General features: G+C 39.7%; 1 protein-coding gene across 10 annotated transcripts in view; it reads left to right on the plus strand.

The window, feature by feature from the left end:
• Window positions 1–13,761, plus strand: part of LOC306884472 (transcription factor SOX-6-like) — a 157,786-nt gene that overhangs the window by 102,211 nt on the left and 41,814 nt on the right. For 7 of the 10 annotated variants that reach the window (XM_079440360.1, XM_079440356.1, XM_079440361.1 and 4 more), the window contains one exon: window positions 11,029–11,149. In XM_079440360.1, coding sequence (XP_079296486.1) covers window positions 11,029–11,149 — 121 coding nt within the window. Of the gene's footprint in view, window positions 1–11,025; window positions 11,150–13,761 lie in introns of all 10 variants that reach the window. The other 3 variants (XM_079440359.1, XM_079440355.1, XM_079440352.1) reach the window with 1 other exon arrangement.

Raw genomic sequence — 13,761 nt, forward strand, 5'->3', positions numbered from 1 at the left:
CCTCTTGGCTTGAGCCCAGTGCAGCGGAACCTGAAACGCGCTCATCCTCCATTTAGCGGAGACTGTTAGCTGATGAGGAGCCCAACATGCGAGAGCGGAGATAAAAGAAAGCGGTGACCCGACTCATTAGCCCCCTTTGATTTAATATATTGACACTTGGATACAAATAATTCCATTTAGTGTGCTTGGTTGGAGGGGGTGCGGGGGATCAATTTAATTAGTTATGAAATGTGACTTCTTGTCATGAAGCAGGAGAAACGCTGACGTTAAATAAAGTCATGTGCGGTTCGAACAATAAAGCTGCTGTAGGCCCATTTTAAAACTTAATGACGCATAAAAACGGGCCTAATAGTTGCATCCTCACCAGCGGGCCATGATGCTTTCGGTATTAAGCTAATGGATGGGCGAGGGTAGAATGCTTAACAGCAGTTCAAGCAGTTTCAGGTATTAAGAATATAAACACTGACCGCCTGGCCAATCACTGCTTTTTCTGTGTTGGCGATGTCTTTAGTATTGTCTTTCACTGTGCGATCAAATAATCACTCGTGCCGACAGGAAGAGTGAGGATAGAGGTTTTGGCATTGTCACTGATTGATAGAAGAGACAGCAGTATTTTGTTCAGTATTTCGTTCATTTGTGCATTTGTTCGGACTAAAGACCATGTTTCCAGCATATGGTGAGAGATCACAACACAAAGACATAATTGTGTAGTTCAGTATGCGATCATTCCAAGTGACTGCTTAGAAAAAATAGACAAACATTGTAAGATTTTAAAAGAACAAAATAAAGATTTTTAACATTGACTGCATAACATAATGCTTTTTCACAATTAAATAAAAAGGGTCTTACGGCTTAAAATGGATGGTTCGCCCATACTGAACAACCATGTTGTTCTAAACCTGCATGACTTTCTTCCTTTTGTAGAACATAAAAGAAGATGTTTTGAAAAATGTCTAATGGACAAAAACACTTCAGAAAGTCATACACATTTGGAATGACATGAAGGTAAGTAAATAATTAGATAATTTTCTGTGTGAACTATCCCTTTAACAAGGCCATGCGGATAAGGGACAAAACCTATATGATAGAGATCCAAATTCGGTTAGTGTTTTAGCATTTACTGTCTGTGTACCTTGCATAGTGACATTGACTTAAACTGAAATGAACAAACAAAAGGCAATTTGGGAGCCCGTGCGTCTATGCATCTCAACTGAGCATCATCATAATCAGTGGCTGATTCACGATCCATGAGAGCAGTCTCTTGACTCCAAACCCAGTGAAGGGTGGCATAAAGCGGGCGCTGTCCAACCCCTGAATCTCATCAGAAAGCACCTGTCACTCGCCGCCGCACCACAAGCCCTCCCAGACCATGCACGACGGACCTATACTTAGCTGTCATTGTGCACGGGCCCTGCGAGGGGAAAAATATCAGTTGATGGAGAACACATCCTCCAGTGTGATGTTGACTTGGTTTCCTCTCCCCTCCTGCCTGGCCCACTGTTTTCCCTGTTAATGTTGAGCAAACTGTTTTGTCTTTGCATTGGCTTTTTAACGTGGTCCTCAGCCTCCGCAGTGGGCACACACACAAGGGGAAAGAAGGCAAGGCATTAATAGCCTCTACTGTGTGCGGCCAGCCGGCAGTTTAGAAAGGGGGCCCGTGTTTTCTTAGGGCTAGGGTGGCAAAGCAAAGCATTCAGTCCTGCGCATCGCAGCACAAAAAAAGGGCCGCTTTGTGTTTCAGATGGGGTGGAGGAGGGTCCGAGCATTCCCTACGGAATACAATGAATGGGCCGTTTTGTCTTTCGTCCGTTTTTCATGCACACTGAATTGTTGTTGTCTTTCTCTCGCTCTCTGTTTCTCCCTCTCTCTCTTTTTCATAATTATTCTTCCCCGTCACTGGGTGTGCACATGACATTTGAGCATGTTTTAAAGTCTCAACACTCTCATGTGCCTGCAATAAAGTCCTTGCTGTAACAATGTCAGCTTTCTGCTGTACAACAGAGCACTCTCTGTTGTTCTCTGGGCCCAGCTGCTGGAAGGGTAGAGCGAAGACAGTGGCTTAGTCTGCACACAGATGACAGGAAGAAGGAGAAATGCTCCTCTCTCTCTATCCCTGTTCATGGACTCGCTCACTGGACAATGCCATTTTTAGTTAATGGGTGGTCTGACTCTAGAATTTCAGTTCTAAACTGGTGGGTCATGACCCAAAAATGGGTCACAGGTCTGTTCTGATGGGGAGAAAACAATCCTAAATACTACTAACCGTATAACACTGTAAAATAACTTAACAAGGAGAATAAATCACTTCCCATATCTTTGTCAAAGCAGTTAGATGGATGTCAACATGAACAGATGATAATGACTTTATCTTTGAAATCCATGAACAAAATTATGGAAAGTGAAAGGATATTTTAAGAATATAATTTTTTTTAATTAAGAATTGTTAAGAAGAGGAAATGGTATTGTTACTGGAACAATATTAATAAATACATGAATGCATGTATGTTATTTAATATTTATACATTTCAAAGTTTTATTTGTTTTATGAAAACATTTCTGCCATAAAGATTATTTGCAAAATTATCAATAATGCAACTGTATAATCCCCCAAGAGTGAGAACAAAATGTATCAGGAAAAGATTTGATGTATTGATTTTTTTTTTTTTTTCCCCTTATTATTAAAGTATTGCCTTATTTATTTATTTATTTATTTATTTATTTATTTATTTTAATTAAGTAAACCATTTCTCTTTTATATTAGTCTTTTTAACTATATCTTAAATATTTATTATTTGGAAGGTTTGACTGAGCATAAAAATAAATATTTGTCTTTAAATGCATCATGCATAATTCAAAAGTGACCAGAAAGTAAATCAAATTAAAAAGAAAAAAAAAGAAAACGAAAAGAACATATTGCATGAATGAAAGCATGAAGGCATATCATACTAGCTTATTGCCTTTTTTTTTTTTTTCTTCCTGTTTAGCTTCCCTACACCATCATGGTCCGAAAGGGTCTGGGGTGTATTGTGCTGGTGCCGGTTTTCATAGATGTGGTATATATATGTGGGATAATGATGTTGGCCTCAGACTCATTTGTGGGTTTGTTTATGTCTGTCCTTTTCTCCCCTCATTACCCATGCTGTTTGAGCCGGTCCCCTCGGGTTTAGCCAGTTTACTGAAAACCTTTTTAATTTTATGACCAGACCCTGAGAGAAAAAAAATATTTTTCTTCTCCCTCTCCTTCTTTATTTCTTTCTTCAATTCTCTTCTTTTTTTCTATCATTGTGTAAACTAAGTCCCTCGTTAATTGTGTCTTCCTAGAGCAGGTAACTCTGACTAAAGCAGACGGCGAGTAAATTAAATGAGTAGTGAGAGAGAGGTGGACGTGATATCTGTGTGCACTATACCACAGCAGTGCTGAGCGCAGAAGACTATTAAAGCCTTAGGCTCGTCTTTGATATTTTATATGCAATGCAGCCCTAATTGCTTGAAATATTTACAGACTTAAATTACATTTTAGGTTCTTAGAGGCTCAACAAGAACTTGCCTTAAGAACACATTTCTGTTGAACACACACTGATCACATTTTGCTGGTGCTCTTAAGGGAATAGCCTTTCCCCACCGCATCTTTGTACTGAACTAATTTACTAATTTCAGCATCCCAGCATGAGCTTCACTTCTCCCCTTGTAATATTAAGCACGCTCATTTGATTATTCATAAATTATTATCAGCATATTGCAGTGATTAAAAAAATACAGGTACAGTATTGCAGCAATAGAAGTTAAAAAAAAATAATAAAAATGTACTGTTCCTCATGTCGTTCCAAACCTGTATGAATAAAAATAAGATGTTTTGAAAAATGTCTTAGTGCTTTTTTCCATTTAATTAAAGTCAGAGGGGTCCAGTGTTGTTTTGAACTGTCATTGTATGGGCAGAAGTTAAAAAAATATATTTTTCTTGCATGTGTGTTCTGCAGAAGAAAGAAAGTCATACAGGTTTAAAATGGCATGGGAGTGTGTAAAAAAAAAATGACAACATTTTATTTTCAGATGAACTATCCTTTTAATAATATTAAGGCAAATTGAGCATGAAATTCAGAGATCGGAGCTCAGTTGTGTGTGTTTTATGCTTGTTTTTTTGCCATAAACTCCAGGGTGGACTTGAACTAAAGCTGAAGTGGAAGGCAAAGGGTGGGGGAGGAAGGGGCCGTTCTGCTTTTAACAGCCCCGGACTTAATATAGACATATTGGAATGGCTCATTTCCAAGAGGGCTTGTTTTACTGTGTAAGGAATTAGCGGAACAAGAAGTCATCTATTGGTTATTTCTCCAGACGAGTCGAGCATGGGCCAGTGTCTGGTTTCTGTGCACCTTGCCCCGTTCGGCACTTGCAAGCGCACATGCTCTGAGTCCTCAGAATACATTTGTTCTCTGTCAACTTGGAGTCTTTTGTCATACATCCAAATACACATGAACGCACTGTTTGCTAGTTGTCCTGTTCCAGTATCGGGAAGGTTAATCTTTTACCTGTTTAAAAAAAACAGCCACACACACACACACACACACAAACAAAAGAGAGAATGAAAGCAAGAAAACATGGTGCTCATCGACCGATAAGCCTTTGAGTCTGTGGGCTAGTGGATTGTCGGAGGCGGGTCGGTCCAGGTCAAAGCCACGGCTGCTGCACAAAGCCTCTTTATTCCCTGTTCTGTATCTGTGTGGCTGATGAGGGCCTCCTGCAGATCTCCTCGCTAACAGAGCAGAGAGAGGAGAACAATGCGTTTAGTCTGTGGCACCAAGGTGGAGGCCTGGTCTTAATTCCGGCCCGGCGCTGACAGAAAGAGTGGGGATCAAAGTCCGACTCAGCCCTATCGATCCACACGGCCCGATTGTCATCAGGGGCTGAAGCGCGGCCGAGCAAAATATCTTGCGCTTTGATAACGGCCCCGTGAGCGTGGGTTTATGTGTGTACGTGGGTGGGATTAGAGCTCAAAGCTGCAGCCGCCGTGTGCTGGAGGAGTGCGGTTAACTGATAAATGACCTGTGACGTGGGAGTAATGTGTACTTGGGGATCTATGGGATTGTTTAAAAAATTTACCTCTTCAGAACCGAATAATGTGCAGACTCCCGAGTGCAGAAGTGGTTTCATTCAGCAAAGATCTCTTTCTCTCCCGCTCTCTCTTTGCTGGTGAATTTCCAGAAAGCGCTCGCTGAGTGTGTTCACAAAGTAGCGGGTGTGAAGTTTGCGCTGTCGGGGCTCGCTGTGCCGATTGAGCGTGGTTGCCAGGTCCTCTAGAATCACTTCGCTATAAAATGGATCCCCTAAGGTGGTTTTCTTTCACAGTCATTTTGGCTCTGGCAGCATCAAGCGAGGGCAAGAGCGTGTGACGTATCAGTACTTACAGTAACAGTGAAAGCTGTTTTCACTGCTGCTAAATTTAAAATACCCCCATGTTAGAGCCTTTCTTTGAGACTTTTAACGAGAAACGGTAATGTTCAAGGGAAATCGCTCCAATTTGGACCAAAATACGCCACAAGTGTGGAAGTTGGAATGGTCTCCCCTTTGGCTTTTAAAAAACAGGATGGCTGGTGCTTGATGCTTAACCTAGGGCTCCGGAGGCTCTCTGGCTCCTTCCAAAAATGTAAAAAGAAGAGAAGTTAGCCACCCCTTCCCATCTCTTATCTCATCAACACTGAAAGGCATTTTGGACATGTTAAAACAACTCCCCCTCTTTTCCTTTTAAAAGGGGAAAGAATCCTAGCGTGATGCTCCTTGAAGATCAATCTCTATTTTCATGTTAAAGGGAGTTGGGGACAGGTATGGGGGGGGGCACGTCTACTGAGCCCAACGGGACCCTTTAAAAGACAGCGAGGAGCATGGGTGCTGACAGGGGTCCTATTGAGCACGGTAATGACTTGTACATCTCCATTTTCTATGCGCTTATGTGACAGACTGGGTCAGGATATGGCAGCAAATACACATTTACAGCTACATAGGGCACTGCAGGAGGGCATAAACATATTAGTGCACCTGCTGGATTAGAAACACACAGTAATCGACGTACAGTGCAGCTCCTTGGATAGGCTGGGCTGTCTAACTTTAGGATTAGTTGCTGCTGTAAACCATTACTGAAGCTAAGTGCTGATGTCAACATTTCCACTAACAACATTGATTAATCTATAGCTCCCTATTTACTTTAGGGGTTCCCCACTCCTTTTATTTAGGTCATTCAACCTACAGCGAGCACACATTGTGTTTAAACAACCCACTGCTGACAAGTCTGCGTTCAGTGTTGGGAATTAGTGATCAGTAGCGTGATTGTAGCTCAGCTGTTTTCTAAACAGAGAAGCATTTCCAGCAGTGCGCTAATTTTTTTTCCCTTTTGCATGATGACAAAACACTGTTTTTCACAGTATTACATGTGTAAGTATTAATCCAAAGTATTTCATTTCTCATACCATCTAGTTCATTTCAGTAAATTGAATTGTTCATTAAATTGAATTCAAATGAACCCCTTAAAACAAAATCAACTTCATTCCCAAAATCAACACTGAAGCCCCATTTTCTTATGCAGATGAAAGGCTGTAAGTCTTTCATTTTTAGTAGTGACATATAGAAGATAATGTATTTCTTACAATAATGTTATTTTTTAAATGTATATAATATTTAGAAGTAATATTTAGTTAAATATGAATATCATTAGCAAATAATTTTGTCAAATTAATTCTTTTAGCTTTTATTTTTCTTTATTTGCTTTGATGGTTTTTAGTGTGAATTTCTCTATTCAGGTGTGTTCAGTGAGTTTGTCATTGTTTTTGCTCATTGCAAAAGGAAAATGCATACATCTTAAATATTTAAATGTCATCTGCTTTAAATATGCTTTAAATATAAAGAGTGTTATTATATTATATTTTTATAATATTATTTTAAAAAGATATAACTGAATATAAATTAAACATCATTAAATACACTGATTTTTTTTTTTTCCAAAACATTATTACTAGAAAATACTATTTCGGTCTTTCTACTTCAAAATTTCATGTTTAATTCAAAGTGTTATTTGTTGTTTCTTTGTAATTAATTGTAATTGAGTGTAAATTCCACAACACACCAAATTTTGTTCAGTGTAAATTAAGTGTAGTTTGCCACATTTTGATAGATGTTTGTAGATTGTAGATTAACTGCAGTCGAATTGCTTTAAATTATAAGTAGGATGACAAGCTACAGTTTCAAAGCTTACCGACATGGCTTGTGTTCTTAACGGAGGGTAAGTGAATGCCTGATCTAAGGGCAGGGGACAGTAGCGAAGACACGACCGGGTGATGCGTGTATCTCTGACAGAGAGACAGATTGTGCTGTGTATCACCGCAGACTTCATCAGCTGCACTGAACTGATGATATATGCGAGACGCTGAAGGTGAAGAGGCCTCTCTCTCTCTCTCTCTCTCTCTGTCTCTACACCCCCATGAACCGGTCGGCCGTGTGAAGAGAGAAAGCGGCTGCCAGCTACACAGCCTGACTGATTGCTACAGATGCTCTTCTTCAAGTACCGCAAGTTACATCCTCGCCACAGCAGGTCTTCAGGGACAAACAATAGCACCTGTTCCTCATAAGATGGGGCTCGTTCATGTATCTTTAATGAAGCTTTGGGGCAGATGGAGAGAAATGGCATTATCCCATCGTCTGGTTCTAAGGATTTGATAAGACAAAGGGAAGATAGGAGGCAGGCCAATGTGCTGAGTTTATGAGATTCAGAGCTTCCAGAGGCCTGAGCTTTCCTCCTCACATCTGCTCCACTTCATTCATTCATGCTCTTGAAGAGCTGACTGGCAATACTAATGCTGCAGGCAGCCAGCCGCCTGGCACACTGACGGAGGGAGGGGCAAAATATCAGGGCACAGATACACAAATACGGGCGAGCATGTTCATACATACCACGCATACCGTATACATATGTGGATCAACTACTTTAGACTATACAGTTTACGGTGCAGTAAATACATTTGTGTGAACCAGACTGCATTAGGAGGCACAATGCAAAGTGAAGTTCAGTTGTTTATGGTGGCGGAGCAGCATCAGATCTTGTCTTGTCTTGAAGACTTTACTTGCTGTGTGTATATTGTGTATGAGCAGGTGTGGTTGTATATATGTATAATATCGAAATTCTTTGTTTTATGATCTTACAGTTTTTTGTACTATTTTTAAATGATCATTAATTTGTTAGGAATTATCTTATTTTGTATGATTCTGTCAAGGAATATGTATGTTTTAATTAATTTCAGTCAATTTAGTAATTAATAAATATAATACATTAATAAAAAAATATATCAATATAATTAATAATAATTTTGTGGTAATATAAATATGTATACATAATTTGTTAAGAATTCTTATTTTTGGTTGTGCCTATCAAGTTCTGTGTTTTAATTCATTTTATTAAATGCTTCTATGAATTGATAAATATGCTAAATTAATCAAATAATAAATATAGAAAAATATAAATTAAATATATTCACATTTCTAGGAACTATAATTAAATAACATTCAATTAATATGAATGATAATATTAAGAATTATTAAATAATAATTTTATATGAATAGTAACTAATATTTATATTAGTTTATCATAGTTATAATTTTATATTTATATACATTTTATAATAATATAATAATCTAGTACTGATTTTTACTGTTAGTTTGGTATAAATTTTCTCATGTGTAAGCATGCATGGATGCAAGCATGTTGTGTATATAAAGACACAGGGACAGACTTAGAGAGACAAATAGATCCAGTGAATGAGAGAGACTGACGCATATAATAAGCGAGCTTCAATGCAGAATGCAATATGCAATTTATCAAAATCCATCTGTCTAAGTGCAGGCACTTAATTCCATTCTCTGTCTATTAGCAGTCAAAGCAAATTGCCAGTGATCATCTTTAAATCTTTATCTGCATTGTCTGCTCAGCTCTACCAGTGTACGTTAATTGACAGGCTTGAAAGCTAACCTTCACTATTAGTCCCCACTTTAAGGACGCTTATTTGATTTGCCACTCACAGATGTGGCGTGTGTAAATTAAACTTTAATGTAAAGGCCTCATTACTGCAAACCGACTGAGGGCAGTTTATCTGTTCGTACCTTTTTCTTTTTCTTGCTGTTTGCGCCTTTTGAAACCGCATTAAGGGAGTCTGTTTGTTTGCGGAGTTATTGTTGACATTGTTAGTCAGTTTGTTTGTTTCAAATGATGTCTAATTCTAGGTTGTTTTAAATGATTTAGATTTTACAAAGACATTGATGATATAGTTTAGGAACAGATGGGATAAAGCATGGCAGACCAGGTGTTTCAGTCATTATGCATGTGAGCCTCTGTGCAGGACTATGCGAAATGACATGTTAAGGAACAGTTGTGTTTTGGTTCCACTTTAAAAGCAGCTGTTCTGTGTAATACTGCGGCTTTAGACTGATTCGTTTTGCAAGGGTAATGTGAATAAGGCTAATGGTAATGATGTATGTGACTGACCTTAGCGGCCCTCTGAAGGAGAGCAATTTACATGGTCAGAGACATTTTTCTAAAGCACTTAAATGTAGAAGACTGTAGTTGGTGACGTCACAGATGCTATTTATCTTTTCAATGTAATAGCCCCTCTCACTCCACTTTCATTTTGATTCACCTCACAAGTAAACCATTTCCACAAACACATCATGAGGTCATGTTAAAGAGCATTTTTTGTCACATCTGTAAAATTCCAAAAAATAAAAGACACGCAGTTATTTCACTTCGGCACAGTCTCAACTCTGAAGATGCACGTTTTAAAGTGCAAAGCTCTGTAAATGGAAAAGTGCAGGATTTCTTTTCTATTTATTTTTGCTTAGGAGAACTCACTTAGTCCGAATCACTGAAGTGGACCTGAACACTTGTTTAGCACCTGGGGAACAAGCCCTACTGATCTCTAACATTAGGCGCTTGAAAGGCGAAAGCGGCATTAAAAAGATGGAGATCGCGCAGACCTCAGCGAGAAATGCGGAGCAGAAAGTGGTTTCTCAGAGCAGGTTGATTTCATGCCCCAATGCTGCAGCGGTAATTGCGTCCAGACCGGTTTTTATTGCAGGCTGATTTTAAAGAGCGATGAATGGAGAAACATTCTATAATGTGTTTATTTTGGGGGGGCTGACCTTTATTAACCCGTTCTCCAGTTGGGCTCCCCAGAGGTGAGCCGGCTCGCCTGCATTAACTCTGCCCTGGCCCACGGTAGCGCCGCTGCAGCCTATCACCCACAGGCAGGAAGCAGAGAATGACAGCAAGATTGAGTCCGGCCAACACTCCACAAACATGTGTTTTCAAACTTCGATGGGAAGCCGCTCAGATCCCTAAATACACACAGACTCTCTTTTTCTTTGTCTCTACTTCAGCGTGTCTGTTTTTACTCTTACACAGAGCTAATGCTATCCTTATGCACGCCATTAATGTACTCTCTATTTTGCAATAAACCAGGAATGAAGATGAACACGGTTGAGAGCGTTTGAAAGGCACCACACGCGATGCCAGGTGTTGACGTTATACATGAAATATCAGAAATGCACGAGCTTTTGGGCTCATTCCATCTTTTTCACAGCTGAAAACAGGTCCTGTAAATTACCAGCCTCCCTTGGGCATTTATCATGTATATAAATGACCTTCCAAGAACAAGAGACAAGAGCCGTATTTCTGAGAGGATCCACATTTTCTGTCAGTCTCATGATTAAGTTTTATTAGGAATGTCTACCTGACATCTGTTTCAATCTAGTAGCGTACTGTATGTAGATATTACCCAAGCAACCTTAAAACGCTGTTTATGATACAAATAAGAATAAACACTCTACTGTTTATGCGTGTGCGATAGCCACTTTGAAGAGCTAATGTGCGATTGGTGGGAATTAAGTGCAAGTATTTGGTGAGCGTGTGTGAGATGGATCGGGGTCAGAATATGAGCAGTGCTGTCAGGCTGTGTTAGGCTCCCGTGTGATCTCCTTTCTCTCTGTGTTCAGCAGGTCCAGGGTCACATGCCCCCGCTCATGATCCCCATTTTTCCACATGACCAGCGCACTCTGGCAGCAGCCGCAGCAGCCCAGCAGGGCTTCCTCTTCCCCCCAGGCATGTCCTATAAGCCAGGTAAGAGAACACACTTCAGCTCCTGGAGTTTCCTCTACAGATCTTTATTCCTCTTGCTCCTTGTACACTTTCCTGGATTATCCTAACAACCAGAATACACCTTGAAATATTCACATACCAAAATGTTACATATTTATATGTAAATATTAATATTACTGCATATTAACTTAATATATTTACTAGTGCTGTCAAACGATTAATCACGATTAATCACATCCAAAATACAAGTTTTTGTTTACATAATATATGTGTGTATACTGTGTATATGTATGTATATATAAATACACACACACAATAGGTAATTCGGCCAGGTATTTTTACGGGGTGGTGAGAGAAAAACACAGACGTCCTGGATTCGGACGGCATTAAAATCACCAACTACCCCCTGTATATGGAGAAAATCACTTACCTCCCCCTGAGAAACAATTAACGTCCGAATAGGGCTAAAGACAACAGCCTCGCAACTTTCTTTGAGGGGAGACAATAAAAAGTTCTTTCCTGGCTGTCTTTTTTTTTTTTTTTTGTGGTATGTTTTTTCTGCTTCACCATTCTTCACTTTACCTCAGGGGAATATGCGGGCCACTTTAAGACGTTCTTTGCCTCCTCACAACTTCCTCAGCACACATTTTATCATTGCTTGATTTCCCTGACCAAATCATCACAATGTTTTTAAAGAGCCCAACCTTTTGGATTCAGAGAGCAGAACATCAAGCCCTCCTTGTCAAGGCAATTAATTCTGAACACTGTGAAGTGCATCACCTCTGTGAGACAGCCTGTTTTGGCTGTTCAAGGCGTTTCGAGCCTTCAAAACAATGTATGATGTGAATGTGTGGGCTGGAATATAAACACTGTCAGCATGAAAGGTTTCAACTTCATGGGTCATAATTCTGCTGAGAACACGTTACTAATATTATCCATGCCCCTGTAAAATGTTATTATATACATTTATATATTATTCGCATTTAGAACTGTCACATTCGTGAGGGATTTGTCATTGGCACTGATCTGTAGATACTAAAAGCTATCTCTAATTATTTCTGTTTCTTACAAAAAAACAATAAAAAACAGGAAGGTGACCCTTAGGAGTGCACATTTTTCATTTTGGAACCGAAGGGCCTCTGGTGAAGGAGCCATCGTACTTGTCTTGACACGCCTTTTTCTCCTTTTGTGAAAAAGAGAGTTGCTCCTCACGCAAGTGCTGTAAATTCAAAAACAAATTTGTAGGAAATTGCTACAACACGCAGACTAACTCACTGCCAGTATCCCTCACCCTCATATCTAGCCATTGTTCTGAGGTTTATGGATGTGTCAGTCTCAGTTTCTGTAATTAAACCAAGTATATTCCTGCCTCCCAAGGGATCAGTAACATTTAGTTAAATTTCCATCATTCTATCATTTCCCCCTTATTTTTCCCCTCTTTTCTTTACCACAGAGGACTGTTGAGAAATATAAAAATGGTCATGTAATGATTTTTCAGTGTAGCTGCTGAGTTGTGTTGGTTGAGCTGTAGGAAATGAAAAGGAACATAAATTAAGAAGACAAAAAGTTGAATGAGAATTATTGAAGAAGAGAAAAAAGAGAAATGATCCGTGCAGCTCAGTAAAAAAGCTTTCCTTTTGTCTTCAAAATATGCCTTGAGAAATCACGTTTGTTGTCAGCACCTCATCAAAAGCCAAATATACAAGAAAAGACAAAGAGTGCTAGACAGAGAGACTGATAAGAGGGAGTAAAGCTTCAGAAGTCAGCAGGTGAGAGTTAGATTATTACAGGGTGTGGTAGAGCAGCTAATAAATTACTAAAAAGGTAAATTATGGAACATAAAGTCAGCTATTTTGGAACTACAAAGGCATGACAGGTTGAACAAAGAGCCTGAGGGCTTTCTTTTCCCCAGTTAGATTTTTTAATATGTTTGACATGGAAAGTGTTTAGTACAAATAACAGCAGCTGTAATGGAATCCTTGGCGTGTGTAAAGCACTTGCATTATTCATAATTTGTGAAACAGCGGAGGGGAGAAAGTTTAGGACTTAGCTTATTGCCGTTAGTGCGCATGACTCGACTTATTGCCATGGATAATGTGATAGGTCTCATTGCTGTTTGTACTGCCCAGCGTGGGGCGGCCCGGCTGGGCTCAGCACAAGCGGCCAAAGCCCGATGCTGATGGTCCTAACCCTGCAGTGAAACAGCGGAGATCCCCTTTCTCACACGCTGTGCTCAATGGCTTGGGCTTGGTATAAAGAGAGGACTCGGGTAATTCTTTACTCAAATAGACTTGTGGAGGATAGTGGTGATCCCCCCTGTGCAGACATGAACACATGGGTATTGCTGATCGTGGATGTTCACGGCCCTTGGGACGCAATGAGCTCTCGAAGCCCCTGCTGACGAAACCGCTGACAGCCAGTGATTGTACAGAACATCGCCTGGAGGGCGCATTCATGTCACAGAGAATGTGCGTCAGGCGTTTAGACATTGATACACTACATTAGCTATTGATGATCCCAGTTTTGAGCATATACAGTATATATATGAGTCGTGCCCTGTTTTGAATTTAATTGAGAAATCATTTTAAATTCCTGGATTTTAATTAAAATTGAATTGAAGTGGCAAACAGAAA

The sequence above is a fragment of the Barbus barbus genome (genome assembly GCF_936440315.1).
Source record: "Barbus barbus genome assembly, chromosome: 1".
NCBI classification, from domain to species: domain Eukaryota; kingdom Metazoa; phylum Chordata; class Actinopteri; order Cypriniformes; family Cyprinidae; genus Barbus; species Barbus barbus.